The sequence below is a fragment of the Tyto alba genome, unplaced genomic scaffold (assembly GCF_018691265.1).
Source record: "Tyto alba isolate M040663 unplaced genomic scaffold, T.alba_DEE_v4.0 Super-Scaffold_2, whole genome shotgun sequence".
Lineage (NCBI taxonomy): Eukaryota > Metazoa > Chordata > Aves > Strigiformes > Tytonidae > Tyto > Tyto alba.
This window is the reverse complement of record NW_024881282.1, coordinates 50,847,503-50,873,528: the sequence shown is the minus strand read 5'-3', so window position 1 is coordinate 50,873,528 and position 26,026 is coordinate 50,847,503. Positions and strand designations below refer to the sequence as shown.

General features: G+C 47.0%; 1 protein-coding gene across 1 annotated transcript; it reads left to right on the top strand.

Moving 5' to 3' along the window:
- Positions 1 to 2,975: 2,975 nt before the first annotated feature.
- Positions 2,976 to 24,917, top strand: KCNMB4 (potassium calcium-activated channel subfamily M regulatory beta subunit 4). The gene is made up of 3 exons (XM_033000038.2): positions 2,976 to 3,425; positions 13,842 to 13,969; positions 24,327 to 24,917. Exons 1-3 carry the CDS (start codon positions 3,087 to 3,089, stop codon positions 24,493 to 24,495), a joined length of 636 nt encoding a protein of 211 aa, XP_032855929.2. The 5' UTR covers positions 2,976 to 3,086; the 3' UTR covers positions 24,496 to 24,917.
- The last annotated feature ends 1,109 nt before the right edge of the window (positions 24,918 to 26,026 follow it).

Genomic DNA, 26,026 nt, shown 5'->3' with positions numbered 1-26,026 from the left:
AGTGTGTTTACCTCTGAAAACCACTTTACTGTTGGAGTTAAGCTTTATTTTTTGGAAGGTAACGTTAAAGCACATCAAACAATAGTTTTGAAGATTACTGATTCAACCCCCTTCAGCTAGCCGTGCTAATCAAGCTTTCATATTATTTTCCTAGACTTGGGTTTATCGTTTGCATCTCAGATTCCCATGTCAGTATTAACATGCCAATACTGGATGTGGATATACGTCAGAATTTTCCTCCTGAAGCTGCCAAAATAATTTTCTGCAAAATCACTTCTTTGAACTCCCTCTGGTTTAACAAACAATCCAGTGAAGTAGCCAATTTTCACCATTGCACTGTCCTGTATCACCTGTAAGACAGCCCTGATGAGGAGCGAAGGGAAGGCAGGCAGCCCGGAGCTGCTTGCTCTGGCGCAGACATCGATAAAATTCTGTGGAAACTCTTCAGCTTTCTCTACAGCTCTACTTCTGTCCGAAAGGGCTGGTTTGGCCGCTCCCCTGCCCCTGGGTGTGTTTCTACCAGCCAGCTGTGACCTCCCTCCCCTTGGAGGCCAATTTACTTTCTGGCAGGCATCACAATATTGGTTTCAAAAAGGCATTTTGTTGTTGTGTATCTATACATTTGCTATTCAGAAGGGCAGTTCCTCTCTGGCCGCTTTCATGGAAGAGACACCGCGAGGCAGCTCCACCACGAAGGCCACCACTAGACTCCTGCAAGGAGAGGGGGACGCTGAGCCCGATGCCGTCAGCCGGCCCCCGTGGGCGTGGGGTGGCGGAACCCCACCGCGGCCCGTCCAGCCTCGAGGTACGTGACCGGAGCCGAGGGCCGTACGAGCTGCCTTCAGGTAGGGGATCGGCGGTTGGCCAGAGGTAAGCCTGCCCCTCGGTCGCGGGGCGAGGAAGGGCCCGAAAAAGCGGGGTAGCGACCAGTTTTTCTCCCGTTGAAAACTTCACACGGACGTGTAACTTTGCACGCTGGCGTTGTCAGCACTTACTGCTCCTGCCACGGCCCGCGGCCGTGGACCCAGTGTCCCGATTCCTGCCCTCAGCAGATGACAGCAGAGCTAAAAGCTTCGCAAAGGCCCCTAGTGCCCAGCTTTACTCTCTCACAAATCGAGCATAGATGATAATTTTTTACTTTCAACTATAAAACAGACTTTGAGTCTTGACTGGGTTATTCGTGCAGAACTTCAAACCCGATGAGATTACCTGGTGAACGTTAAGCGCCATTCCCAGGTAAAATACAGCCTCAGCAACTCCTCTGACTGTGGATGATGGAGGGGTTGGATGTATGCAGGACTAACTCTCAAGGTTACCGTGTCACCCAGTGAGCTGTTGCCTTAATTTTCGGCTGACAGCACTTTATGTGCAGGGGACAGCAAGGGATTGAACCAAGTACTGAACGCAGAGGAACTCGATGCCAGCTGTTCGGGAGGTAAGAGAGATGAGAAGTCACAGCCCACCTAAACAGGGAAAGCAGGGATGGAGCTTCCCTTCAGGTGACAGGCAACAACTGTCCCTGATTAAAAATTTTGGTTTTATAATATGAAAGCTCTACACAGCAAGCCCCACCATTAGAGACTGCTGCCACCACAAGCCCTGGTAGCAAAGCCTGACTGATAGGAATGGATGAACAGCCAAGGACTAACCAAGATGAGTTGAGTTTCTAGTACAGAAACCTATTGCAGGTTTAAGTAAGAATAAAAATAATCCCAGGCTGGCATACATTTTCTGAAACCCTTTGGTATTAGGAAAGGCTACTACTGAGCAGCTGGCCTGAGGGCAGCGTGGTAAGAGGCTGGTGCAACCAAGGACAACATTTGCATCCATTTATATTCATGTCACAGCATGGATTCTTAATAGCCTTCCTGCCAAACCTTGCTCAATAGTCCATTTGGAGAACCTATGGATCAACTTTATTTTTAAAAGTTTGACATCGCGCTTGGCAGAGGGAAAGTGATTGAAAAAGGTGACCAAAGGAAAATGCTATTTCCCGTATTTATTTTTCTATTATTTCTGTACCTTCTTGTCTGCTGTATCATCAAGTTCAGCTATTGGCTCCAAAACTGTCGCATTTTGTTCTACCTAATTGCCTATGATAAAGACTACGGAATAAAAATATAATTATTGCTTATAGTACTTTGGCACCGAAGAGCTTGTTCTATTGTGTTGCCACAGTGGGAAATGCTGGGTAATAACCAAACTTTATTTGCAAAATAAGTGTATTTTTTTGGATCGACTGCTTTTCTGCAGACCTGCTTCACAGAGGGCACTTTTTAGAGTGGCTTTCCAAAGGTCAATACCTTCCTGTCGAAATCAATTCCTATGTAAAATATTTTGACAGCGATCATCTTGTTTTTGTATTATCTTCAAATAATGATGAGAGAGGCTGGGTCTAGCCCTGCTCTGCAGATGCTGGATTTGGGGCTGGCCAGAGTGGAGCACTCGTCCTGCACCTCCAAAAAGTCATGTTGAGGGAGGATAATGTTTGGCCAACTGCCGTGATTTCCCCTCTCAGTTAATGAGGTGAAAACAGCAGCTGCTTCCTCACTTCCAGATATTTAATGTCTGTAATTTGGGGTCCGACTCCGTGTGTATAAACAAGACCTCGCAGATTTCGACGCATGGTGGGTGCTGAGCATAACTTCTGACAGGCTCTCCGGGCTTTAACCAAGCCAGTAACGAGAATTGGGAAGCTCCAACTATTTCCATAGGCCTGGCTCAAACTGTGAATTTATTCTTCTGGATTTACCTGCGGGGTTGTTACCTCATTCTGATGATGGGTTGGCCCCCCTCTAGATCTTGCACCTTGCATGGTACCTGGTATTAATCTGGACTAGCCCTCCCCACAGCAAATCTCCCGGGCCAGATAATCCCGTTGCAAGCTGTCCCTTCCACCCCCAGAGTGGCCTGAATTAGGTCAACCGGGATTATACTTGCTTTTTTTTTTTTTTTTTAAAATTTGGCGTGCTGGTTACACGCACCCCACCCCCTCTCCTCCCCCCTCCCCGTGGATCCCGGAGGCGGGGAGGAGGGAGGCGGGGAGTTTCAGCCGATGGCAGGCGGATGCCAGGGGCGAGCGGGCGATGGCGAGGAGCCGGGCGACTTCGGAATACACGGAGGCGGAGGACAAGAGCATGCGGTTGGGTTTCCTCCTTATCGCCGCCGGTTTGCTTTCCCTGCTGGGTTTGGGTTGCTGCTGGCTTCGCCCGGCGCTGCAGGAGAGGGGAGGCGGGGGCTCCGCCAACTGCACGGTGCTGGCGGTGCGGCAGCTGGGCGAGCGCTTCGCCTGCACCTTCTCCTGCGGGGCCGCCTGCCGCGGCACCGCCCGCTACCCCTGCCTCCAGGTCCTGGTCCGCACCTCCCGCTCCCCCGCCCCGGCTCTGCTCCATGAGGACGAGCGGCAGCTCCGCACCAACCCTAAGGTGAGACCCGCGTAGCGCCGCGCTCCCAAACTGAGCACACACACACACACACACACACACACACACCCCAGGGGTGAATCCTGCCCCTCCTTGACGAGGGGCCGGGTGCCCTTTCACCCCAAGTTGTGCCCGGCTTTGGGGTCCGGCTGCCCCGAAACCGCCCTCGGGGTCTGGGTTTTCTTCTTGCTGGGAGGTGGGGGGGGATGAAGTCGCGGAGCATCCCTCCAAAATGCCCCTGTGCTGTTACTCAGCAAAAGTGTATATATGTACAGATAGAGAGAGAGAGAGAGAGAGAGAGAGAGAGAGATTGATAGATAGATAGAGAGAGAGAGATTGATAGATTCATAGAGAGAGAGAGAGAGAGATTGATAGATAGAGAAAGAGAGAGAGAGAGAGATAGTATATATATAAACATTCTATGCATGGTATACATATAACATACATATGTATATATACATGTATATATATATATAAAAGCATGCATGTATAAATACACACTGTATATAGTACAGTGTTGTACTATACTATACCCCTATACTATATATATGTAGTAGAACACTATATGTAGTACAGCGTTATACTATACCATTATACTATTTATATAGTATAACACTAAATACAGTGTGTACATATATATAGTGTATATATAGGCTGTATATTTATATATAGTGTACATATATAGTTATACTATACATGTGGCATAACACTTTATTCACACACACACTTTATAAATATATATATAAATATATATATATACACACACTTTATAAATAGATAGATAGATGATAGATAGATAGATAGATAGATAGATAGATAGATAGATAGATAGATAGATAGATAGATAGAGTTATTATAGAGTTATTTTTTCAACTGTTTTGCCCCCGGACAGCCCCAGCCCCCCATTATCCCTCCGGCGGGGGCGGTGCCACCCGGCCCCGGGCAGCCCGATCGCACCGGCGGGCGGTCGCACATCGGGGGGGGGGGCGGCTCCGCTGCCGGCCCCCGCTCCGCCACGCCGGCAGCCCCGGGACGCCAGTGGGGAGCCGGGGAGAAACTCCTGCTGCCGGCCAGGGGGTTCTGTCTGTCTGTCTGTCTGTCTGTCTGTCTGCCTGCCTGAGCGGTGACCGATGCATGTCCCGGAGGGTGAGGGGCTTCCTAGAGCAGGTCCCCAAAACCCAAGGAGAGATTTGAACTCTTTTAATGGAGCGCGGGGGGAGAGGACTGCGCTGAAACAGAACTTTCCCGGGTGTTGTTTTGATTCGTAAACTTTTCCATCACCCACATGAAAACGGACCGCACAGAAGCGTCTTTAAAGTCGCGTCTTTTAGCAAACCAGGGTAGTCTGACAGCAATGTGTGACCTGCACTTTTTTCTCTCTTTAAAGGGAATTACTCTGCTTTGTCTTTTTTTCTTTTCCAGTCCTTTTCATCCCCAGGTTGGATGGGGCTTTGGGCAACCTGATCCATGGCAGGGTGAGGTTGAAACTACATGATCATTAAGGTCACTTCCGACCCAAACCATTCTGTAATTCTATGATTCAGAGTAAAGACCACCTCGCCAGCACGTTGCCTGTGTGGAGAAGATTTTGTTAAGTAGTTTCCAGAAAATACAAAATGTGGCAGAATCTCCACACCCCTTCCCCCTAAAAGAACCTGAAATTTGGAGTGTATTGGAGAAGCAAATTTCAGCTTTTCAGCCAAGATGCGGATGTAGTTCGGTGCCAAGGGTCATGCTAAGCATGACTCACGGTGCGGGGCTGGGGAGCAGACTTGCGTGTCCCCTTTGGGACATGCAGCCTCACATCTCCGCAGTCACAGTTACACCGGTGTGGCTCCGTCCCTTGGAAGGTCAGTTAAGTTGCAAGCTCAGGGTTTGGGGGTTGCTTTTTTTTTTTTTTTTTTCCCCTTGGCAGCTTGAGGGTGAAAATCAGCAGAGCAAGAAGCAGGACAATAACTCCGACAGGATTTGGATTAAACCGTTGGCAGCGCTCGGAAGCGATGAGCACCGAAGCCGCGGTGCTGGGTGGTGCCTGAAAGCGAAGTGGGTGAGACGTTGGCCTGTGAGGGAGCTTTGCAGACTTCGCCTTTCCCTGGGGGTGCTGCTGCCAGGCTCCTTGTGCCCTGTGAGCACCCAGCTGCCCAAGCACCAGCACTTCCCTAAACCCCTCTCCGCCTTCAGGCGGGCTGGGGGGCGGTTGGTGAAATGCCCTTTTGACACGGGTGAAGACGCGGTGTTGCCGCAGAGGGTGCAGCGTGGTGGCCGTCTCCCGCAGGGATGGGGGGTGGGAGGTGGGTGATGGGGGGGTGGGGGGTGAGCCGGGCCCCCAGCGCGCCCGGGCTCAGCAGCTCTTGCAGCAGCCCCAGTTTCAGCAGAGGCTTTCGAACTGGGCTGCGATTGCCACATCTCTCTCGGTGGTTGGAGTGTTGGGGTTTTTTTTTGTTTGTTTGTTTGTTTTACTTCTTGATTTTGTCTTCTCCTGGTTTTCTGGAAGTCCAGTGGGAAGAGGAGGATTGCAACTGCGCGGGGATTGAATTGCAATTTCTGCAGGGAGGCAGTCAGCGCTTCAGAAGCGATGCCTGTAAATGTCACTCAGAAGCGTGTTTTTATTTAACAATTAAGAAAACACAGGGCTGCGTGTTGGCAGCATGTTGTACTTGCATGCTCTTACAAATATAATCCATTTTCTCTAGCTTGCACCTTGCATCTCTAGGTGTGGGCTGTTTATGCTGGGATATTGATTGCTGAGGATTAAATCTGATTTACCAGATGAGATCAAGCAGAAAGGATGTATTTTTTGATGTAACCACATTCTCTGGTAGTAATTGAACTTAACTAAGTGAAAACAACATAGAAAAAAAATGCGGTCCAATTATTTTCCTTACCTTAAGGAGCTTATGTAAAAGCAATACAAAATAAGAAAAGTTGTTTAGGTCTTATTAGGAAAACATATCCTTTTAAAACAATGTAGTATGTGTATCTGTTGCTTTGGTCTTCCCTTTTTCCCTAAGCTTAATGTCTGTGTAGCTGAGTAGTTGTATCTTCCTTTTAATTTTTGTCCTAGTCTCACCGTCTTCAAAAGCTTTTGCGATTTTATGCTGAAATAGACTAGTTATACTAACAGAGTAGGAATCTGCTGGATTTAATGTTTGGGATCCAGTATGTATTTATGAATGAACACTTAAGGGAGCCATTTAACCCTTCCTGTTTCCATCACCTTCTTGCAGCACACTCGCTTGTGTTCATGCAATTAGACATACAGCATGCTAATCAGTTCCAACTAACTGGAAGGAAAACAAAAAAACCCCAATTTTTGGTTTAAATTTTACATTCTGTTTAGCTGCTTCTCTTTGTAGGATAACAATTTTTCCTGGTAAAATAGTGGGGAAAAGGCAGAGTTCAGGCTCCTTACAGCATGCAACAATAATGAATCAGTTGGCAGCTTCATTCCACCCCAAAAATCCCCAGTGTATCAGACTAAAAATATTCTACTTTCTGTAGTAAAGTAGGCTGGCATATAAACATATCGGCAGGTACAAATCTGTGAGCTCTAGTGAGGTCTAGCCATGGGAAAAATAAATTTCTTTTTTTTCTCTGTTGCTTCCTAAGATAATCACATCATTGTACCGCGCAGGATTCATTTTAGCTCTTAAAAGATTATATAGCTGGGTCAGAGTTAATCCAGAAATGTATATATAAAGCACCGGGCGCGATTACATTTGTGTTCAGTCCGGGTGATTTGTGGATTTTTTTTTTCTTTATTTTTTTCTTTAATTGTTTTCTCAGAGGAAGAATTTTCAGCAGAGGGATGGTAGCCTTTATTCAGTGATCTTGATAACAATAATAATCTCTGAGATAAGGCTTAAGGGGGGATTAATTCCAAAGTCAATTTGTCACTATCGTTCTGGCCATCGAGTGCATCGGCAGTGCATACAGTCAGCCCGGGGGTCTGGGCTGTAGGTTTGGTTGGGTAAAATGACAGTGGAATGTGTCAGCTGCTAATAAAACCTGCTTTCTGGCTTTTTAGACTTTTCCCTTTCTATGCTTGAAGTTAGGCGTAGGGCCGGAAGGACTTGCCTACTGTTTTGTTGAAGAAAACTTGTAGGGCAGTGCCTGGTGAGCTTGGTGTCGAGCAGCAGGACCTGGTTCTCCCGGTCCCCGTCCCCAGGCAGGGAGCGGAGCAGCCGGCCGCTGCTCCTTGTCCACGCTCCTCATCTGTGCGTGCTCCTGCCACGCTTCTCCTGACAAGGTGGTGTACGTTATCTTTTCTGCGCGCTTGTAAGTAGCATTGGGTTTGAGTTTTGGACTCTTAAATACGACCCATGACAGAGGAGGTTTAATACTAAAATATGCCCAATGCTACAATAATTTCGGGAGGGTCTGGTGCATCTGATGAAGAATCAGATCTGTGTTTGGGCTGGTTCCTGTGACAGGCAAACTCTGCAAATGCTGTCTAGTCATTCCTCTGGAAGCAGCCCCCGGTATGCAGATAAAGCCTTCCGCCCTCTTGTCTTGCCTGTGACACCCCTCACTGCCTCGAGCTTCTGTGAGGGGTCATGGTTTGGGTCACTCCTGGTGGGATTGTCTGTGCTGACGGATGCAGGTGGAAAGCAGATGTGATGCTCAGCTCCAGCTCCCTCGGTACAGACAGCTGGAAAGGAGGCATTATTTTGTGCTAACGGACCGAGTCCCCCCCCCCGCTCATCTCCTGCCACAGCAGGATGGTTGTGGCAGTGCTTCTTCCCTTCCAGACCATGAAGATAACCCAGTAATGTGCGGAGATGCTCACACACACAGTTGGGAGAAGCTCATACATTGCTTGGTGTAGTGAGTGGACCCCGGCTGGATGCCAGGTGCCCACCAAAGCCGGTCTATCGCTTCCACTCCTCAGCTGGTCAGGGGAGGGAAAATCTAACAAAAGGCTCGTGGGTCAAGGTAAGGACGGAGAGATCACTCACCAGTTACCATCATGGGCAAAACAGACTCAACTTGAGGAAATTATTTTAATGTATTACCAATCAAATCAGAGAAGGATAATGAGAATTATAACCTAAGTCTTAAAACACCTCCACCCCAACCTCTTCCTTCTTTCCAGGCTTAACTCTATTCCCAATTTCTCTACCTCCTCCCCCCAGAGCGGTACAGAGGGATGGGGAACGGTGGTTGCAGTCAGTTCATCACCCATGGTCCCTGCTGCTCCTTCCTCCTCAGGGGCAGTACTCCTCACACTTTTTGCCTGCTCCAGCGTGGGGTCCCTCCCATGGGAGACAGTCCTCCATGAACTTCTGCAATGTGAGTCCTTCCCATGGGCTGCAGTTCTTCATGAACTGCTCCAGCGTGGGTCCCTCCCACGGGGTGCAGTCCTTCAGGAACAGACTGCTCCAGCGTGGGTCCCCTGTGGGGTCACAGCTTCCTTTGGTCATCCACCTGCTCCACCGTGGACTTCCACGGGCTGCAAGGTCATCTCTGCTCTGGTGCCTGGAGCATCTCCTCCCCGTCCTTCTTCATTGACCTTAGTGTCTGCCTGGTTGTTGCTTTCACATATTCACACTCGTCTCTCCCAGCTGCAGTCGCTGTTGAACAATTTTTTTTTTTTCCCTTCTTAAATATGTTATCCCAGAGGCACTGCGACTGTCGCCGATGGGCTTGGGCTTGGCCAGCAGTGGGGACTGTCTTGGAGCCGGCTGGTGTTGGCTCTGTTGGGCGTAGTGGAAACTTCTGGGAACTTCTCACAGAAGCCACTCCTGTAGCCCCCCTGCTACCAAAACCGGCCATGCAAACCCAATACACTTGGAGACTGGGAGTCGGAAATTCTTGGCTTTAGTGGTACATTGTACTTTTGTAATGATATTTATCTAGAGCATCCTTTCTGCTCCTTTGTTTCATCACAAGCTTCCCAACCCATGAGGCACATGATGTGGGGACAGACTCTCTTCTGCACCAAACAAATGGTACGTGCTGTGTCCTGTAATTCACAAGCAGCCAGGAGGATGGTCCTCAACAAGTCACTCAGAGACTGAGGATGGAGACTTGCTTCTTAGTACCATCGCTTTATCTTCCGATGGGCTGATTTGCTTCTGCTTTGGGCCTTTACATCTGTTTGCATTTGAGACTTTTGTGGTCCCATCTTGTAGACAGTGTCTTCCAGGCTTGAGGCAGCTTCCCTCAGAGCCTACCAAGTCTGGCTTCTTTTTCATAAAAATGTGACTGAATTAAGTAAGAATTAGTCTTTGAAAAGCATGAAATGCAACCTGGAAGTTAAACACTAGTCAAGAGTTCACACCTCTGTCCCTTCTCTGAGATACAGAAGAATATTTGTTCCAATTAAGTGTTCAGAAGGACCAGGAATCTTCCCAGGCATCTGCAGAGACACTGGAGTGGGAGCATCCAGCAGCAAACAGATACAAACCTTACAAAACCTTAGTGTAAAGGCATATTAGCTGCTCACTGACATTTTTACTGAATTGAATCCTGAGTCATCTATCCAAACACTGGCTTTGACTGAAGGGAGAATATTATTAGCCTGATACTGATTTTGAGCTGTGTAATTGAGACTGCATTTGAATTGCATAATAATTTTATCCTTGCTATGACATAGCGTAGGAGGTACGATTATGGCACCATGTACCAGTAGATCCGTTGAAAAGGCATCCACTCCACTAGGTTTATTCTGAATGTCTAATCTTAAGTGCTATTCTCCACCTTCATTGTAACTTGTTTAAGAAAAAAAATCAAAGAAATATAGAGTGGAACACTTACACTGAAAGTGGATGTTGCTGCATGAGCTGCAATTGAGCACAAGGCGTCCTAGCTTGCTTTCAAACACTTGGCATTTGTTTATGTTTTGATGGTATGATTTCATGCCGTGTCTTGTGGGGGAGGACTGAAGACTTAACCTTTCAGAAACTGCCTGTTGCCAAAGTGGGATGTTGTTTCAGGTTCATCCACCAACTCACGGCAATGAAAGTTGCCAGGTTATGATTTACTTTTATTTGCCTGCTGACTCTGCTTTGGAGGGCAATACAGCTGATCAAGCAAAGTGTCCAAGAAGTGTGCTTGGGAGGCTGAGAAAAGAGAGATCCACCACCTAAGTGGATCAGAAGGGGCCAAAATGGATGTCAGGTTAGTGGGAACCGTGCTGCCATCCCAGGGAGGCAATCAAGCTCCAATGTTTGTGCAGCAGATGATAAATCCACATTGGAGTTGCATATTGGGCTTTCACCACGGCTCAAAACCTTCATCAGGTTGAGGAGATGATACGGAGTGACTCCTGGGATTCATGTGATGATGATTTTACCTTGGGAATGGACCACTCCTCTTTTCAAGATTGCTAATCCTTGACAGGCTCAAGCAATGAGGTCCCATCGATTTATGGCAAGCACTTGGAGGTCTCCTTTGTGTTTTTCACATGAAGATAAAGAGGAAGAGATGGAAATGAATCCAGTGTGTTTTCAGTCCACTGCTGTTGTGATTACTTGTGCAAAAAGTGGCGTGAAGCTTCAATTATGGAAAGCATGTTCACTGTTGTCCCGAACTTCCAGCCATCCTTCCTGTAGGTAGTGGCAGTACTCCCGTACACTGTCTTGCCTTGGCATGGGGAGAAACAGACACAATGATTGGGGAAGCCGTCCGTGAGCCCCCTTAATCTTCCAAATCAGGCAAAATACCTGCTCTGAAAACCTCTATTTTTAATAGCTTCATATTGAGCTCAAAGCTTGGGGACTGATGTTAAAAAATGTGAATTCCTCTGTGGCAGAACTATCCTTGGAGACTGTTACAGTTTGCCGCTTGTCATGGACATCTCTCGGAAAAAGAGATCTCTGGAATTGTTTTTAAGCCTGAAACTCAGCATGGGGATAAACAATGGTTCACCAGGTTTTGAACTTTGTGACAAATTCACGTAATATTTGGGGGAGATGGAAAGTCTCCGAAAGATCCAGATAAAGTTTGGCCAGCAGAGAAATGGTGGAGTGTCCTCATAGCAGAGGACAGGAGTAGGCTCAGCCACGAGGAAGAAACATTTCAGAGAAGAGAGAGATGCTGTGTACTGGAGCTGGTACCACAGGAAAAGGAGTTTTTGAGATCGCTGAGGAAATTTAGGCAGAAGAATGTATACTGATACCTAGTTGTCTTGTTCTGTATTTTGTGTGCTGTCTAAACAGTGGTTGGTTTGGGAGACTCTGATTAAAGTCTGTTTACTTCTACTCTCTTGTATCCCTGTATTACAAGAACATGCTTAAAAGTTGGGGGCTTGGCAAAGAGCAGGGTGTGGATTACAGATGTAGGCAACGAATGTACAACTGGTGGGATATGGTACTGTTTCCACTGTAGGATCTGAAAGGCTTCGTGAAGAAAAACACTGGAGTGAAGAAGGTTGTGAGTGATGGACCCTGGGCTGAGCAGGGAGCACTGGGAGGGGACCAGGTGGGATGGTGTGGCATGCTGGTGGCTGTCAGGGGGACAGAGAAGAGCCAGCATTGCCCTTTGGTGTCTTCTTGCTGAATCTGCTGGCTCCATCCAGCTACTTCACAGGTGTGTTTGTGCACTGGGACCATGAAGGAGAGATGAGTGTGGTTGATGCTTCCAAAGTACATAACCAAATCAAAAATATTGCCGGCCAAGGAATATTATCTAAGATGGAAATAACTGCGTGTGATAAATCTTGCATTCTGGTTTCTGAAGTAGAGTGGTGTTGCTGCTCGTTTCTGTCCTTCAGCAGCAGTGGTGGGGCAATCCTTGTTTAGGGTCATCTGAACAGAGATCTGAAGGGATCTCTGTGCTGTGGCAACACCAGATGTGGGCCTCTGTGGAAACAGGGGCCCATATGAAAATGGGGGCCCTTCCATGTAAAAAAGGCAAGTTTCAGCTTGGAAGCAACAAGCGAGACCTTGCATATTCTTCCAGGCTGAAGCATGGAAGCTACTGGCAACGACTGTAAGTTCTTGGGGAAGTGGTCAGGTTTTACATGATCAGACCAATAAAATCCTGAGATTTTTCCCATCCCCCTGGCATGGGAAAGATTCAAGATGTTGTATGATGGAGGTAGACTTGTAGGTCTGTACAGCTTGGATATAGTGTGCAGCTGGGGGCATGTTAGGCCTCTGTGAAACCTCACCAGTTGGAGAGGAAGCACTCACTAGGCACAATGAGTCATGGTGATCTTTATTTTCAGATTAGGGAGGGTATCTCTCTCCTTGTTGTTATTGCCCTCAGTATACTGTGAAGAAACTCATGTTGTGATCATGTGTGGGGATGCCTTTAGGGGCTTCCCACATCCTGCAGCGCTGGCTTCCTCATCCTACCAAAGTAGGACGCATTTTAGCTACTTTCAGTGTCACTTTTTTCTGCTTGCAGAAATTTAAAGGAATTAAAAATCTGTGTGTGCACATGGAGCCTTGCTGTCTATGCGTCCTACAGGATGAAAAGCCTTTATGTTATCCAAGGATCAGTTAATCTGTGTTACTCAGTTTGGTTCAACATCTCCTGTAGTGATTTCCCATATGGACGCCTGGTAACAATAGGAGGGATCGTGCTTGGACACTGAGATCCTGCTACTGCCAACACTGGATTTGATAGCCTGTTTTTTCTTGTTTGTTTGTTTGGTTTTTTTTTTTTTTTTTTTTCCCGTGGCTACGAGGGAAGGGTGGTGTGTCAAAGACGAGACTTGGAAACAAGGTATGTGCGTTGTGTGTGACCCAGAGCGGAGCCTCTGAAAGCCCAGTCCCAAGTACACCAAGCTGGGAGGTGAACTTCCCTCGATCTCTTTGGGCTTTGAAGCAGATGTCTGAGGGTGAGATCTGCAGATAGCTCAGCTGCACACTCAACTCTTCTTGACTTCTATACAGCAGAAGCAGATGCTGAACCTTTCCGTTGAAGTGGGGCTTTGAACTTTCTGTGCTTGTTTCCCCATATTGTAACAGTGGAAGGATACCTGTCTTTTGCCAACAAATATCAGCCAGATATCAGATATCCCATCATCTGGGAAAGCTTGCTGAAATATTTTGGTTATTTATTAGCATGTTGCTAAACAAAACTTGTGATTACATGCCTCACGGAAAATAGGAAGTAATTCAAATCCAATCCATGTGGCTGGCTGGGAATACATCAAAATGAAATGATCATTTTTACATTTATCACACAAACCCCCAAGATGTTATGTGGCAGGTTGGTTTAATAATGGAACAAAATATGACAAAGCCTTTATTTGTTTCTGAATGTTGGCATATTCTTTTCCAATACCTGCAGGGAGTAACTAGCAATTGAAGTAAAGTTAAGCTAACTTTTCTGTTTCTCTGGAGGTCGTACTTATTATTGTTTGTCCATTTCAGTCACACTGGTACTATGAGGAAAATGCAGAGAAAGTGATGCCCTGCGTTCTTGAGCACAGAAGTAACTCTGTTTTGCAACGTATGTTGGCAGTGTTCGTACATCCCTCCCTGCGCAAGAGATGATCAGGAGAACTCTGAGAACGTCACGTACAAGCAGAAATACTGGAAAGAGAAAGTGGGTTCACAACCATTTACATGCTATTTTAACCAGCACTTGAGGTGAGTAATCTACGTTTGCATAGGCAGATGTGCTTATGCATCTGTTTAACAGCTGTCCATTCGTTCTGTTTAAAAATATATATAAATGCATGCATATGTATATACACATCCTCCCATATAGTGATGTGGTTTATCATACAGAGTTTAGTGCAGAACTTTGCAAGATAACTCTATCGATTAAAAACTACAGAGAAAGCAGAGAAGCATTTTTACCGTTTAAAGTAAAAATTTAAAAGTCCGAGGAAATCTTCCCTTAAAAAATGTCATTTTATGCCAAAAAGCATCTTGGCTTTTAACACTCAGATAGCAAAGGTCTGGCTTGGGTATTACTGTTTCTTTCCTCCATGGAAGAGAAATCCTATTGTGTTCATTGAGAGCTGGAAGAAAACAGGAAATCAGTAAATACTATAAACCAACTCAGGAATTGTGTTCTCAGAGGATTAATGAATCGGATACATGTAATAAACATTCATAGAATGGCCAGTTTTCATCCAGGCTTGCGAAGTAGAAAATTGTAACTTAAAGCATCTCCTCTTCTGTTTCAATTCTTACTTTTACTACTGATGTTGATGTGACCTTCCTGTGTACAAGGGGGATGTGTGATTTCCTTCCTTCAGTAAATGGCAAGAGGAGGGAGGTCTTTTGCCTGTCTCTTTCTGGTGATCATGTGCCAGGAAATAAAAGGTGATGTGGCAGCAGCGACTTACTGTTACCTCAGTGTGCCGGTTCGCTGGAAGGACTTGGGAGAACAGCAGTGATTGGGATGGTAGGTCCATGTAGGCAGGGAGGCCGAAAGAGAATATTTGAGAGCTCCAGATCAGCCAAGGTTTTATGGGGTTTAGACTCCAATTCTGCAGGCATACAACAATTGCTTAATTTGACCAGCATGAGTAATTTTGGTAGAGCTGGGGAGACTGTTCTTGTTTGCTGAGTTAAGCACTCAAATAAATATCTGCCACATCAGGAACTAAAGGAGGAGGTTGGTCCTACGCCACCAGCTCTTAGAAGTGAAGCAGAGAAGGGAGACCTAGGTGGTAATAGCTTGATGCTTGCTGGTACAATTCAGGGCTCAGTGTGGGAGTGGTGGAATCAGATATTTAAGTTTACTGAGACACAGGAGGAAAATGGATGCCAGTGTGTGTTGGGGCCTTGGTGGAACTGGGGAGCTGGAGCAGGGTGGCAGGCGGAGAGATGCCTGACCCTCCTGTGGGTGGCCCGCTGAGTGCCTTGGGGGATTCAGGTTTGTCCTAGGCTGGCTATGACTGTTGTCCCCTCCCTGGAGAGACCGTAGAGCTGGTTGGCATGCTCAGGATGACAATCTGTTGTCCCTGGCTAACTCTTTGCAGAGGGAAACTACCAATGCTTTGTAGCAAAAATTAGTTGTTTCTTATAGCAGGGAAAGAAGCACTGCATGCAGAGGTTAAACCTGAGGGCACCCTGTGCGGTGACATCAGACCCAGCAGGGACCTTCGTGGGAGCTGCTTTGGTCCACAGGCTGCCAATGCGAGGGTCTGCTAGCCAGAAGACGAGTGATGATTTTGGCTTCTTTGGGCAGGCAGGTGCTGTCAGCTCCCCGCACTGCTGAGACCTGGGACCTGCAGCAGCCGCTGCCTGAGTGAGCAGGATAGTCAGAAACATGGGATCTCCTGCCGGAGGATTCATCTGAGCTGGTGTGGACAAGATGCTGTGAAAGTTAGCTTTTATAGTCAGGGGAGAGAAATAGAAGCCTTTCATCTTACCCAAGAATAAATGGCTAATACAAGTCGGATGCCCAGACACGTTTATTTCCCTCCTGTAAATGAGATTAGTGTGATCTGCTCGGGTGCAGGCACCTGTGGTAGATGTCTAGAGGTAGGTGGGCTGGTTCTCACATCACATCCGTAGGGGAAGCAAAAGCAAAATTTTTCTGGAGCTTCATACTGCCTAGGGTCTGGCATTTATGTAGGTTGACACTGAGGAATTGTGCAGCCCTCAGGCAAGGTTTTTTCCTTAGAGTTGCTGCATCCTATACTGTTAAATGTTCTTGCCAAATGCAATGGCTGCCTTGAAATGCTGCCTTTTGCTGATCATACAACAATTTTTATACAGCAGAAGAGAGGCTCGCTGCCAGAGATACTTGAAGATAGTCTAAACTGAAATATGTACGCCATCTATTTTCTTCTGGAGATAGGAATGAGCTTTAAGAGTAAGTTTTGCTGACTAGGAATGTGCTTGCTTAGGTATACTTTAAGAGCTATGATGACTAAACAGCTTGTAAGCAGTGAAAAAAATACAAACTGAAGGAAAAATCTGTTCACATCAAAATAGAAGTGTGCATATTTTCTGTCAGTATTTTTTTAATTGTGTGGATGAGCTAACTCTTCTCTGTCGGTCTGTATAAAACACAATATAGTGGTAGGTTCCTTAGAGAGAGTAGTATTTGCAATATTAAGGATCTCTCTTTTGAAACAGCAGACTAAAATCCTAGGTTAATGTCTAGACAACCGGTGAACATCGTCTCCTCTTCCTCAAACTTCATTTAGCATCGTTTTCAGAATTGTTGCTGCAAGCAGAGTGCACTGTTAGGTAACACCTCCCCTCAGTTTGGTGGGGCACATTTCAGCAGGCTGCTTTGAGAAGAAGAAAGTGATGCCATTTGTACAGTTCAAAGTTATACAAAAGGGGCAGGAAGCAGACTTAGCAATTTCAGTCACTCTCCGTTAATATAAATAAAGAGGCCCAGCACAACTACCTGTCTAACACTTTATCTTAGAGAACCAAAGTGTGGCTTAGCTTGGAGCTCAAAGCTTGACTGAAAAGCAAGGTGTGGCTTTGCCACTGTAGGCACTTACCTTGAGAGTCCTACTCTTCTCTGGCTAGCTTTGGGCCGAGTGGTGCAAGCTGCATGGGAAAATTGCTTTTCTGGACCTCTGGTGAAGGTGCCTGTCTGTTGGTGTGATGATACTCTGGTCTGAAGGGAGCCCTGCCCAGCAGAAATGAACCCCCAGTGTTTCAGAGCACAAAATAAATGACAAATTCAGGTTAAATTCTCAGGCTGTTGCCAAAGGTTTGTGAAGGCTCTGAGCTCTAGTGCTTCAGCGTTCATGGATCTCACACCAAGTGTCCCAGGGGGTCTGTAGACATGACCACATGTAAACAAGGGTCACAGTGGCATGCCCTAAAGTGGGAGGCCCGTGGGAGTTGGTGGGTTGAGGGAGAGCCTGTCACTTTATTTCTTCACATTCCAGGTCTCACTGACAGCAACAAGAACAAAAAGTACGAAACCAAGATCTCCATCAGCTGAGACTCCTCAGTCTTATGCCGTGCAGAGACAGGCAGAGCAACATATGTCAAGTCATTTCTTGTTAGTGGCTCATTTATGTGGTGTGATCACTTTTGAACTCCGGGCCCATCCAGTACGGCAAGAATGCTCTGTGGTTCCTTTGCCGCAGCGCAGCAGATAAGCCAGCCATGCTTTATACTTCTCTGTGTTTGCTGCAGGATGCTGTACACAAATTCACCTGAGATTTGAAGAGCAAACACTGTCTAGTGATTACCAACCACCTGTATGACTTTGGGGAACCTGCAGGCCATTTGTCTAGGAATAATTGCCTGCAGAAGCCAAGGGAGCTCGGGTAGTAGGGCTGCTCATTCATAAATGGTGGAACAGAAATCTTAGTTTGCTCTGGTACTTCACAAAGTTTTCTAAATTAATTCTCTGCAGTCAGAAGATGGTGTTGGTATTTCCTACCCTTTCTTTTACTGTAGCACTTGTGGAGCAGTGCTCAGGCCCAAGAGGGAAAGGACTCTACTGTTAGTAAGACATAGTGCTGCCCCTGCGTGCCACCGTCCAGCTGAGGATCTGCATCTTGCAACAATAGGGGAAAAAAATACTGATGAGTGCTTGTCATAGTGAAGAGATGTGAATAATTGTGGGCAAAATAAGTGTATGCAGATTGCAAACATCTTTAAATCCAAATTCAAACAATCCATTGTTTGAGTACAGAAAACATTTGTAAGGTTTCCCCAGCCCATGCCCCCACCTCTGTCAGCTTTTGCTGTGTCACATAAATTGCACGGTGTGCTGCATAAGTGATGACTGAGATGTTTACGGGCCTGTATCTTTTTGGTCCTTCATGACTTTTTGGTAACCCCTGCACTTCAATTCTTCCCAGGACGTTCAGTAATTGCTCCGTAGGCTCTGATGGAGGCCTGTTTTATCCAGTGTCTGTTGGAACTGCTTGGCAGCGCCTAACAGGGAGGTGTTGCATAGTGCAACAACTGATTCAGCTACTCCTGGTCAGAGCCCCAGGAGGCTCCAGCCCTGAGCTTGAAGTCCTGCTAACAATAAATACTGGTCTCACCTTTTAGCAATGAAAACAAAATTCCTCCTTCCTCATCTGTTCACTGAAAGGGAAAGGTGTGTTTTCAGACTTACGGTAGAGACTTCTTTAGGGCTTTTTTAATGGTTTGTTCATTCTTTCACCCTGGGACTGCTGCTAGGCAGTGGTGGTGCTGCTGCACAGTGGCCATCACTGTTCACAGCAGAACCAGGTCTTGATGCCTGAACAGGGCTTGAAAGTATTCAGGTTTATTCCCCTCTTTTGTCTCACTAGATCTCTCCCTTGTCCCTGCCACTGTTTTGTGCACTGATATCTGGTGTTAGGATTTTGGGTGCATCCCCCTTGAGAGGCTTTGCATTTACTGGAGAGCTGAATGGCAGCATCACTAGAAACAAGAGACGGTCCATAACCAAGCTTGGGGGAATATGTGCAACCCCTCTGGCCAATATCTCTGAACTGGCATGTTATATGGAAGTCATAGAGCAAAGATAGGTTATTAAATGCACTATACTTGCAGGCACAAGGCAATATCTTTAATTATACCTGCTGTGTTTCACAGGGAAATTAGACATGTTATCTCCCTTGGGTTTGGCACTGCTGCCTCAGCACCAGCGGGGTGATGCTGTGGGGGCTTCCAGCAAAGCCACATCCTTGTTATGAGAGGGTTTCCCCTGGGGATGAGGCACCTTCTCTTTTCTGTTTCCAAGCCAAACAACAAGCCTCCAGCCTCCTGGAACAGGCAGGTCATCTCCACAAAAGTAGCAAGAAAAAGTCAAAACTGCAGTTTCACTACATGCTGACCTTGCTGTGCAAAAGCAAAACAGTTATGTTACTGTGTTTGGGATGTCCTGATAGCTGTTTATTTTTCTTCCAGGAGAAAGGGGTTATTTACTGTGGAAGTAGAGCCCTCTCTCTTTTCTTCTTTTTGCTGATTTCCTCCCTTCCCCCTGCCACCATCCCCTTGTCTTCTCTGCCTGGCCCTGCGAGTCTCCTCTGCTGTTCTTGTCATTCCTGCGGCAGCTCTGTGGCTCCTTTCCAAGCTCCTGCTCTCCCTGTTTCTGCTATTGTTAAGAGTTACTGTTTTAGGGATGGAATCCAGAGATTTCAGCTAAAATTTTCTGCTCCTTTGGCCTGTGTTTAGCGTTCCCAGGTGGCCACAGTATTTTCCTGCTGCCGTGTTCTTCTGTTCCATGGGCAAGTGAGAACCACCCAAAGGATTGTTCTCCTGGAGGCCCTCCAGTGTGTCTGGTTTCTGAACTCCTGGTCATCCCCATCGTGGTGCAGCACCACGCTGGGGGTTTGCCCCTGCTGAGCACAGCCCAGCTCTCACAGCACAGCCGTTGTGATTATCTCAGGGTTCAGAAGGAACTGTGACAAGCCACATAAACCTCATGGCTCACTACCAGTGACTTTGTTCTCTTGGTGACACTCTCTGTCTGTGCTTGGCAAGACAAGTATCTCTGTGTGCATGTTTCTGATTCAAAAACATGTGGGGCAGCTCTCTTGTAAACTTTGGAGTGAAAGCCAAAGGGTTTTGTACCAGGATGGCAGGACAGGTCCAGGTCTCACTGATCCCTGAGCAGGGGAGATGCAGCACCCTGGTAACAAGCTCAGCCCCGAGCAGGATGCTGAAGCGAGCTGCCCAGCAGCGTGGCTCTGTCCCACAGGCCAAGCAGGGCTTCTGCAGTCCTGGCTGCTGCTCTGGGTACTTGCTACAAGCAGATTTTGTTCCTTAAGCCTCCAGGTTCATTGCAGGGTGGCTTAGGAGTTGTGCCAGGGATGTCCCCAGACACTCTGCAGACTCAGATGTCAGAGGGCAACTGCTCGGGCACCTCGTCAGTTCCTTCGGGGGCTCACTGGGCGGTGGTGGTGGCTGTTCTGCTCTGTCTGAGGACTCATTTCTTCAGGAGGTGGAGGATAGCTCTTTCTCTAAACTGATGCTGTCACATGAGGATAACAAACAGCCTGGAAGAAGTGAAATTCAGTCTCTATAGGCTAGCCTGTTAATTAATCACTAATGACTTTGCTATATTTAATTCATCTGATTAATTCTGATTCTAACTCCCTCTATCTCCTAATTTTCCCCCAGTCTTTTGTCTTGGACCTTACAGATCTCACATCAAACACCTGTGGTTTTTAGTCTGCAAAGGATCACCTGAAAACAAACACCAACATGTTCATTCTTCAGGTTTTTTAGCCAGGCAGCCTCCCAGGCCCTCACTCACGCTGCCTGCCGTGCCGGTCCGTGCCTGCTGAGACGCCTGCAGGTCCAACGCCGCCCACCTTGTGCCTCCCGACCCCTCTTTCCAAGGAGCAAGCGAAAAACCTGGGGATGAGCCCAGTTACCTTGTTTGCTGGGCACAGCACGTGGGGCTGTGATGACCCCCCAAGCCCCAGCAGTTACCTCTGTGCACCTCCTGCAGAGCCGTGGGGCTGCTGGGGCTGCAGCGTTCCCGCTGCAGAGGATGTCTGGCCGCCTGGCCCTTGCTGCTCGGGCTCCTCTTGGGGTAGATGTGCAAGTCCAGTATAACTCATGTGCCGCTGGGGTGTCTTCCTCTGCCTGGATGGTCCTTCTCGGGTTATGTTGGCCAGCTCAGCCGCATGGGCTCCCCGCTGGCACCAGCTCTGGGCTATGGCAGCAGCGCGGCAGGCTCGGGGTCTTGTGCAGCGTGTCGTGAGGGCGCAGCAGCAGCAAGGCTGATTTTTCCCTCCTCACTTTGGAAGCTGTTATTTGCCGTTGTTTGCAATCTCAGCACCAAAAAGCAGAGGTAAAAGGATTTATCTTGTAAAGGAAAAATCTTAAACTTTTTTTTTTTTTTTTTCAATAACCCCTCCTCAGGTATTTCCTTCTTCTGTAAAAACTGTGTCTCAGTGCAACCCTCTGTTACGAGTACACCCTCTAAGCTGTTTTCCATAACTCTAAGTACTTTCCATAACTGCTGTCAGCTTCGGTGATGGATCTGCAGGGAAGGGCTCCTCAACCAGGGACTGCCGAGCCAAGTCTCCTGTCCTCGCTGCCTCCTCCTGCTGCCCCAGTGCTCCCCAGTGCTGTCCCCTACGCCCTGCAACATCTCCGTGCGGGTCAGCAGATGCAGGAAAGAGGAGCTGCTCCTGATGGGAGAGGGAAGGATTCATACGTACGCAAAGAAGCGTCATTATACACTGCCAAAGTTGATCTCGATAAGTGTCCATGGGCAGATAACTGGAACACTGCCATCCAGAAGTGTGCAGTCTATCTGCTGGCAGTGCGGTCTGCCTTTATTAGCTTTTTTCATTCACTCCTGGGGTCCAGCAGTGCTTATCTGCACTGGAAAGTTCATTTGAGATAAGATAAAGAGCAGCTGAAGGCACTGTAGTTCTTCCAGAATAACCACGCAGATTAAACGAAGTAGGAGCAAGGCTGAGATTTATCTCTCCATTTTTTGGCACCAAGAGTAAGTACCGAGAGGCTATATCTCGGAGGGTCCCTGAGCTCTCCTGTGTGCCGAGTCACCCTCCCCTTGACTAAAGAAGGGCAGTTAATGTCTTAAATATGGTGCCTATAGTCATTTAATGACATATTTTTGGGGGACCCAGTCACGATGTGATCCACTGTCTGAAGAGATGCTGTGACAGTGAATTGCTGCGCACCCTCTGCCATGTAGGAATTGCACAGGGACTCTTGCTGTAGCTAATAGCAATAATATGCATCTGAACCCAAGCCTCATCCCGAGGCTTCATTAAAGGCCCTTGTAAGTCTTTGACTGTTTTCCAAAAGGGAAACTCTTTTAAATTATTAAGTTGCAAGAGTTACAGTCATACCTATAATGACTGATTGGCATCCATTGCTGCTACCTTTGGTACAGATGTTTTCCAAAATAAGGATATCTTGCTTGCTCCAATCACACTTTCTTTTCTTGAACTGAATCCAATTTTCTAGTTTGCTTGCTTGCCCCTTATTTATGAACTCTATGATTAGTATCCGCTTTAAAAAAATACTTAAAAATCAACGTCACTTGTAAGCTGAGAGCTGCGAGGGCTGAGTGCTGCCTACTTATGGCCTCCTTGCCAATTAGCACTGTTATTCACAGATGATGATACAATATATAGGAGGGAAGCAGTATAATACCTCCTGTGAAAGGATTTTTCTGTTCAGGTGCTGTCATTTATATGGCATAGACTGGTGAGTCTGTGCCCATAAAGTTAATATTATTTTATTCAATTTATGGTCTCCACATGTGTCTGATTATGTGTCTGGAGGATTTTGGTTGAGCAGACTTCACGTGTTCCACTATTGAATACATCTGTGTTTCTTTTGATCATTTTTTATGCTGCTGAGCTTCAACTTTCATATAGCTGACCTGCTCGTAAGCAGAATCTTATTCCACTCCTTACTACACAAATAGAGACTTGTCTGTTCCAACCTTGGGGACTTGCAGGCTGGCACGGTGCAGAGGAACCTCCACACAGAAATTTTGGTGGAGAGACCCTCAAATTGGGTAAAATTAAATCAGGGATCAGGTGTAGCCTGGAGGTCTGGTTCCACCGATTCCTTAAGGATGGATAAACCCTTGTAGGTTTGCAGACACCTCCATTAATTAACATCTCGGTGAAGGAAAAAGAGTTTCTTGTTTCTCCTACAGGGAATGTTTTCTTAGTGCTGCTTTACGATCAGGACGAAGCTGCTAGGTGAGAGACAGCACAGTCATTGCAGAGGTATCTCTTCCCATGTGCAACCACATTAGGAGAGCTTAATTCCCAGGACCCAGCTGGATGAGCCTGGGTTGCCTGGATTTTAGGCTATGAGGTTTGTTGCTCCAAGGAGCATCGAGTAGCATTGATGAAGCAGCGTGGGATGGGAGTGTTCAGTATAAGTGAGGACCAATACAAGCCAAGGCTATATATATTTTCCTAATTAGAGAAAATTCTGCTTCCTTCCTTTGCAGATAGTTTTCCAGCAGACTGAGTGTCTATCTGTAGATGGGAAAGCAGCAGCGAAGTGCAAATGCCACAAGACTGATTTAATAACTCTGTTAAATTGCAGAGAAAGCAGAAAGAGCCAGAGCTGAGGAAAACCTACCATCAGGTTCCCCAACCAACTTCTCAGACTTGGAAGTGGTAGCGGACACCCGACCTTTCCGACATGTGTTATGGCTGAATTTCCAAGCCTCTCAACTTGCTTCCTCCTTGCTAATCTCCTGCTCTCTCTGTTTCACTTCAGAAATGCATAAATCCGTCACAGACACAACCGTGACTGTGTGTCAGATGCTCTTGTCAGAGTCACAGGGGGTCAGATCTTCAGGGGAAGCGTGCACTAAAGTCCCCTGAGCAGCTGGTGTTTGCAGTACCAAATCTCAGGTTATTGCTGACGTAGCTTCTGCTGGGAAGGAGCTGAGTTGGGAGCCTCCTGCACCCCGGGGCCGGGCAGAAGTCCTCCTGGGGGTAGGGTCTGTGCAGACCCCTGTCTGCCAATGTGGCTGGGCTAGCCTGGGCCACCAGCAGTGCAGCTTCGAGGACAGGGACTGGCTCTCCATCCAGCCCCAGCCCACAGACTGGGCTTTGTCAGGAGCCTACATGTAGCCCCATGGACACGTCAGGGCTCAAAGCTGAAAGGGAAGCTTTAATTGCGCTTTAAACTCATTGCACAGTGTTTGATGTCATTTGAAGTAGATATGTATAACTGCTGCCTGGTATTACATTTTTGATGGAGTGGTTTTTCAATCCACAGCGTGATATTGTATCTCTCGTGGCTCTTTGCGATGTCCACGACCTCTGGAAGACCTGAAGTGCCAATGCTTTTTAATTTTTTTTTTAATCTGAATGAACTTGTTAGCCTGTAAACACTGCAAGTGAAAAGCTCTCATGGCCTGCCACGAGTGTTGGTGATAGATGGGCAAATGAAAGCCATGAATGAAATGGTCCACTTCATCATATTCTAACACAGTTGCAAATAAAACACCTTTATTTTTTCCATGGCAGATGCTTTCTACTTATGATGAATTGATGATGTCCAGTTGATTTATGTTTTCTCCCTCTTCTGTTCCTCCTCTTTGCAGGCCAGACGATGTGATGCTGAAGCGCACCCATGATGAGACTGTCCTCTTGCACTGCTTCCTCTGGCCCCTGGTTACGTTCCTGGTCGGAGTCCTCATCGTGGTCCTGACCATCTGTGCCAAGAGCTTGGCTGTGAGGGCAGAGGCAATTAAAAAGAAGAAGCATTTGTAAACGACGAGGTTGCTGATGGAAAAGGCTGCAAAAAGGTTGCAAGTGGGGCAATGCGACACACCTGCAGGTCCGTGGGGCACCCGGCTGCTCCTCCTTCCAGTGTCTCCTCTGACGGTGGAGTTGCTCTTGCCTCAGGATCATTCTTGGGAGACTGCCCCATGAAACGTCAGCTAATTGCTTCTTCTGCTATGGCAGTAAATAAGTATATTCAACCAAAAAATAATCTACACTGCACCAAATATGCTGTGCGCTGTTAGTCCTGAACAGCAGCTACCCAGGTCCTAGCAGTATTCAGAGACAGTTTATAAAAACCCCTGATGATGCTCATTTCATCTCTACAAAGTGATCTTTACTATTTAATATTCAATGTTTAAAATATTTACTTTCTGATAGACTGTATTTCGAAAATAATAAAGTTTGGTTGTTTGTTTTTTTTTTTTTTTTTAACCTTTGTTTTGCATTTTTTTTTTTTTAAAAAAGCTTTATGACAAAAATAACACTGTGCTAATTTTGTTTTTTCTTTTTCACTGTGTAGAACTTAATTTTAAAATTCAAACTTTAACTTCTGTCTAGACAAAAATCTTTTATCATCACTTGTTCATTGTGAAGAAATGTAGATATCTCTCAGAAATACTTCTCCAAAAAATGAAGAAATTATTGGAAAAGGTGATTAAATACTGGATTTATTGCCTCGGTGGTATTCAGTCCCTACAGCTTTTCTTGTTCCCTCTCAGTTACTCTCAATGAAATGCTCTGAGGCTACAAGAAGCAGGGATTTGGAGTGGTTTTACATGATTTTGTTTTACCAGTGATTTCCCCAAATAGCAGAGTGCCTGAGCGCTGGCTGAGGCGAGCTGTGGTGTCACACATGTCTCCGGGCTCCAGGGGTGACCTGAGAAGGATGTCAGCAATTTGTAGGGTGTTTGCTGCTGAGCTGCCCGCCCCACTCACGCCGGCCCCGTGCAGGGTCCCTCCAAGGGGATGCTCCGGAAAATGCAAGGCAGGCTGGGCACGGCATCTCGCGGGGTCGCCTCTCCCTGCTTGTCCCCGCAACTTGCTGCGTACGACGGGAGTACTGGCCCCTGGCCCCCCTGCTCAGTGCAGAGATGTCCGTATGTCTGGCAGTTGCCCCGAGCACCTCCGAGACCAGAGCAGCTGCACAGCACTCGTCCTCGCCCCCGCCGCGCTGCGCGCCCCGGGGCCAGCCGTGCGGCTTGCAGGGCTGGCACACGGCGCGGAAGAAAAGCCACGCGGCTCAGTCAGGAAAGTGAGTCTCTCAGCATGTGATTACTGGCAAAGCATTTTAATCTACATTAACAATTTTGCAATTCTAACCGTACCGTTCATCGTACTAATTTCTGATATTCTTAGCACTATGCTTAAACCCCTTGTGTTTCGTTGTGCTTTTAACACATAGGTGAGGTATTTCCCGAGGATGAGGAAAGTGCTAGATTTGAAAGCCTGAAAGCTTTGTTGGCACAAGGCACTGTGACAAACCTGCTTGCATTGCCCAGTCTCCATCTCAGATTAA

What these genes read in the sequence shown, in the direction of transcription:
- KCNMB4 (XM_033000038.2), top strand. Translation starts at nt 3,087, where the DNA reads ATGGCGAGGAGCCGGGCGACTTCGGAATACACGGAGGCGGAGGACAAG. An exon ending in AGCTCCGCACCAACCCTAAG is followed by an intron (nt 3,426 to 13,841) that starts GTGAGACCCGCG and finishes GTATGTTGGCAG; the next exon opens with TGTTCGTACATCCCTCCCTG. An exon ending in TATTTTAACCAGCACTTGAG is followed by an intron (nt 13,970 to 24,326) that starts GTGAGTAATCTA and finishes TCCTCTTTGCAG; the next exon opens with GCCAGACGATGTGATGCTGA.